General features: G+C 50.2%; 1 protein-coding gene across 6 annotated transcripts in view; it reads left to right on the top strand.

Annotated features, from left to right (window-relative positions):
* The window catches only part of POU2F3 (POU class 2 homeobox 3), an 86,814-nt gene extending 82,026 nt beyond the window's left edge, over positions 1 to 4,788 (top strand). For 3 of the 6 annotated variants that reach the window (XM_024131324.3, XM_055091532.1, XM_024131327.3), the window contains 3 exons: positions 1,657 to 1,723; positions 2,798 to 2,933; positions 3,930 to 4,050. In XM_024131324.3, coding sequence (XP_023987092.1) covers positions 1,657 to 1,723; positions 2,798 to 2,933; positions 3,930 to 3,969 — 243 coding nt within the window. In that variant the 3' untranslated portion in view covers positions 3,970 to 4,050. Of the gene's footprint in view, positions 1 to 1,656; positions 1,724 to 2,797; positions 2,934 to 3,929 lie in introns of those variants that run through there. The other 3 variants (XM_024131325.2, XM_024131326.3, XM_024131328.2) reach the window with 3 other exon arrangements.
* The last annotated feature ends 46 nt before the right edge of the window (positions 4,789 to 4,834 follow it).

The following is a 4,834-nucleotide window of genomic DNA, read 5'->3' as shown; positions in this document are numbered from 1 at the left end:
GCCCGTGAGCCATGGCCGCTGAGCCTGCGCGTCCGGAGCCTGTGCTCCGCAACGGGAGAGGCCACAACAGAGGGGGGCCCACATACCACAAAAAAAAAAAAAAAAAAAAAAACAAATTTCTGGGGGTGTGGCAGCAGGGCGGGGCGGAGGAGGAGAGAGAAGGAGATTATCTATAACATCTCTTACCTCTTACCACACCTGCTTCACACCTGTCTCCACCCTTGGTAGGCCCCAGCCGACTGAGGACGCTCCTTGTAAAAGGGCAGGTAAATGAAAGCAGCAGAACTATTGCTGATTAATTAGGAAATGAGTACATGCTGCATCCTGTCGGGATGGGATGTTCCAAACTGGGGAGGGGAGGACCGCCACTCGCAGCTCCCTGAGCAGAACTTCCTTGCAAGGTCCTTTGTAAAGGTTGATCTGAGCGTCCCAGGTCAGCATGAGAAGAATAAGGGGGAGGAAAAGTATGCAGGGTTCAGCTCAAATGAAGAAATAAACAGTTTCTAGCTAGAAACACACAACAGTTGACAGCTTCCTCCTGGAAGGAAGGGAACTAACAGCCTTGCGCTGTTTGCCAGGCATTGAGTTAGAAGCTTTACGGATATTATCTCATTAAATCTTAATTAAAAGAAAATATGAGGGAGGTATTACTGCTATTTTACGGATGAGAAAACCAAATCTCAGTGGGGTTAAGTAACTTGCCCAAATCACACAGACAGTGGTGGAGCCAGGGCTCACCCCCAGATCTGTTGGGCCACAATGTCTATTCTTTTTATTACGTCTTGTTCCAGGTTGTGCTAGGATAGTAATAGTAAGGGGGGAATTCCTGAACTGCGTGGGAGGTTAAGCTAAATCATCTTAGGTCCCTTCCAAACTCAGAGTTGATGGTGCTGTGAAGAATCCAGGGCAAGATGAAAGGCTTCAGAGACCACAGTTCATCTCCTGCAGTTACCTCGGGAGAGTGGATGGTCCACTCATGCATCAAGATGGGAAGCCTGAAACAGGGTGGTTAGGGCTGGGTGCTCTGCTGCCCTGAGCAAGTGCAGGGGTCTTTTAAGAAAGAAGAAGAGGGACTTCCCTGGTCATCCAGTGGGTAAGACTCCATACTTCCGATTCAGGGGGCCAGGGTTCGATCCCCGGTCGGGGAACTGGATCCCACACGCATGCCGCAACTAAGAAGTCCGTGTGCCGCAACTAAGACCCAGTGCAGCCGAAATAGATAAATAATAAATAAAATAAATAAATATTTTTGAAAAAAGGAAGAAGAAGGGACTGGAAAATAGGCAGCCATCCAGCAGTGTCAGCCACAGCAGGGTCCAGGAGGCATGCTCCTCTCATCACCGGAGCACTTGAGCAGGGCAGCTTCAGCCTGGCGGTGCCCAAGAGACCTTGCCAGGGGACACGCAGCAGGGAGGGCAGGGCCTGGTGTCAGCAGCAGGGAGACGCGGGAGCAGGACAGAGCCAGAGCTGGGTGCTGTACGTGGTCTAGAGACCTTCCTATGAAACAAGGCACAGAGTGCAGGTTTGGGATTAGAAAATCATCCAGGAAGCTGAGCCCTGTCTCTGCAGAGTCTGGGGCCCAGCATCCTGGGAGAAGTGCCAGAGGTGGGAGAAGGAAGCAGAAGTGGACATTTATAAGCTTCTGTTGCCTTTCAGGTGTCTCCCTCTGGGTCTCTGGGGCCCCTCTCTGTCCCTCCTGTCCACAGCACCATGCCTGGAACAGGTGAGCTCTAAAAATGAGGTTTCTGAATAGTACCAGAATTCTTTTAAATAATGGGATACTAGAACTGAGAGGTACCTGCCTAAGTCAGCATTCCCAAAACGTATTTCAAAAGATGTTAAAATCTGTGCTAGGAAGAAAAGGTTTCTGTGATCAAGTAAGTTTTGGAAATGCTGAGCAGGCAAAGTTTGAACAAGTGTTTGTTTTTGTTTTAATTGCCTCAGTTTCTCCATACAAGTGAGCTGTATGGAAGGCAAGGTTTTCCAAACCAATTTTCTACAGAACTCTATTTTTCAAAGAGTATTACAAAGCATTTCAAAGAACTAGAGAGGATGACCATATGACAGTCCCAGTGTCTGACAGTCCCTTGTCCTGACATAATTATCAATACCAGTGCCTTCGACCCTTCAAAGCATCTTAGCTTGGAGGGTGAAATATATGTCACCTTCTCCACGGAATGCTGTTTGGGAAACTCAAATACAGTTTAATCCAAATCTGCCATATTACAGAGGTCGAAAAGGGGATGCAGGGAAGTGAAACAAGTTGCCACAGGCCACAGAGCTGCTTAGTGAATGGCCCAGGACTCCTCACTCCTGGCTGTGTTCTTTCTGGAAGACCACGAACCATCTGGAGATGGCAACATCAGAGAGGCTGGCCGTCTCTACCTGTGCTCTCAGCTTCTCTTTCCTCCCCGAGCACTTTGCTTTCTTTCCTCCTCTCTTCCTTTCCAAGGCTCTGGTTCTTTTGCTCATCCTGCCCCGTGGTCCGGGGCTGCGTATGCCCAGCCCAGGGCGTGTCCTGGAGTAGGATGATTTTGGCATCTGTATCTCCTGCGTTCAGCTAGTCTGGGACTCGCAGAACCAGCCACGCTGCTCTCCAGGGCCCGGGCCGAGGAGAGCGTGTATGAGGAGGGCCCCTTTGGGGCCGGGTGTCGATGCTAACCTGGTAGGAGTTGGGCAGATGGGTGGCGGGTAGGGACAGGGTGAGCCCCCTTGGAGGATACGTGTCTGAATGTCACGAGGTCCCCAGACCCAGCCTCATTGTTTCCCCCTTGTTTTTGCCTCTCCTCGTTCTCAGTAACGTCATCCTGCTCCTCTGGGAACAACAGCAGCCCTTCGTCTCCTGGCCCAGGACTCCATGCCAGCAGCCCTACTGCCTCTCAAAATAACTCCAAAGCGGCTGTGAACTCCTCCACCAGTTTTAACTCTTCAGGGTGAGGCGGAGGGGAGAGCCCAGAGATACCTCAGCGGGGCCGAGGGACATGTGAGAAGCTGCTTCTGGGTCAACACCTTGGGAAGGAAAGCTTGTCACGGGGCTGGACAAGGGGAATGGGGGGGCAGGGAGGGGGCAGGGTGGAGCGCCAGACTGGCCTCTCTCCCTCGGGAGTGGGATTTAAAAGAGAAGCCTCAGCCAGTGAGCAGTCCTGGCAAGGAGCTGTGTCAACAAAGCCAACATTTCCCTCCTCACTGGGAGGGTGGAAATTTCCAAACCCTCCTGTCAGAAAGGGCCAGGTCCATCACTGGGCTGAGGAGAGTTACCCTCCAGGCCAGCTCCTCTGCTCTGGGGTGTTCTGCCCGGAGCCTGAGCTTCCAGCGTGGCTGACACCGTGAGAGCAGGAGGGTGCTACCCCCAAACCTCGTGCTCCCACCCGGGATGCAGCGGGAAAAGCAGCCTCTCAAGCTTTGATTAATGAACCAAAGAATCTACTCTAAGAAGTGTTGTCAGCAGATGCCTCGAGAGATCCTTCCCCGATTCAGAACAAAACAGAGATTTGCAAGTTAGGCGATTGGTTGAAGACCTGAGCTTGTTGGAAGAAGTGAACCCGCTTGTCCAAACCCAGACTGTTCAGCAAGGCAGCCACCTCTTATGGGCCAATTGTTGCACAGCCCCAAAGGTTGGAGCTCCTCGGCCGCCTCCACCAAAAAAAAAAAAAAAAAAAAGAGAGAGAGAGAGAGAGAAACATATAATGTATATTTTAAAGAATTGTTTTGAGATATAATTCACTTTCCATAAAATTTACCATTTTAAAGTGTACAGGTCAGTGCTTTTTAGTTTATTCACAAGGTTGTACAATTGTCACCATGATCTGATTCCAGAACATTTTTATCACCCCCACCCCCCGTACATACCTGCTAACACTCACTGCTCATTCCCATCTTCCCTCCTCATTAGAAGCTATCCAACTGACTTGTTTCTTCCTTCCTTCTAGATCTTGGTACCGATGGAATCATCCCACCTACCTCCACTGAGACCAAAACGTTTCTCCTAGGCCACCTGGCCCTGTATTCCCCACTGGAAGGAAGGGAGTCACGCCTTCTCTGTATGGACAGATTACTTTCAGGAGAGTAGAAGAGAATCTCCACTATCAATGAACCCAAACTCTTGCCTTCTTCAGGAGCAAGGGCCTCTGGAGATCCAAACTGTGACCGAACCACGTGCTGGCTCCTAGTGCCCTTGAAACGCACAGCCCTCCTAGGAGTTGGCCATTTTTACCTTCCTTGCCTGTGCCCTTCTCCTCTCGTTCCAAATATGTCAGATGGCTTCACTGCGACAGTGGTCTTTCAGAAAGGACCTCTTGCCATTATTCTCCAGCTCATCTCCAGCTCATTCTGGGCACAGCCATTTGCCTGGTGCCAAACCACCAGAAGGGAGAGAAGGTTTTGACTCTGAACTTAGCCACAACCTCCGAACTGATTCTAGAATCTATGAAAAGATTTGAATCTGGTGTCTCCACCAAAGCTCTGGTGTCTTCTCTGTTCAGCAAAGCTTTCTGACTGAGTCTTCACGTCACCCTATTTTCTCTTTAGCCCCGCCCCTTTTCCAGAACCACATCCATTCATGATCGTGTTCTCCGAATTCCCTCCTCTTTACAGAACGCTGAGCCACGCTCAGCCCCCTGGGCACATTGCTCTGCCCACAGGTGTTCTTCTGTCTGCTCCGTCTGCCCCAGAGTTCAGGAACGAACGCTTGTTCTTTCTCTCCTTTCCTGTATTTCTCCTTATCTCGTCCTCTCTCCCTTCTCCTGGTGCAAAAGGAAGAACACAAAAGCACACACGCAACAATTAGGCTTGCAAAATACCTGTATATAGCCCTTTCCTTTTTTTTTTTTTTTTT

Source organism: Physeter macrocephalus, chromosome 16 (genome assembly GCF_002837175.3).
Source record: "Physeter macrocephalus isolate SW-GA chromosome 16, ASM283717v5, whole genome shotgun sequence".
Taxonomy (NCBI): domain Eukaryota; kingdom Metazoa; phylum Chordata; class Mammalia; order Artiodactyla; family Physeteridae; genus Physeter; species Physeter macrocephalus.
This window is presented reverse-complemented; position numbering and strand designations above follow the sequence as displayed.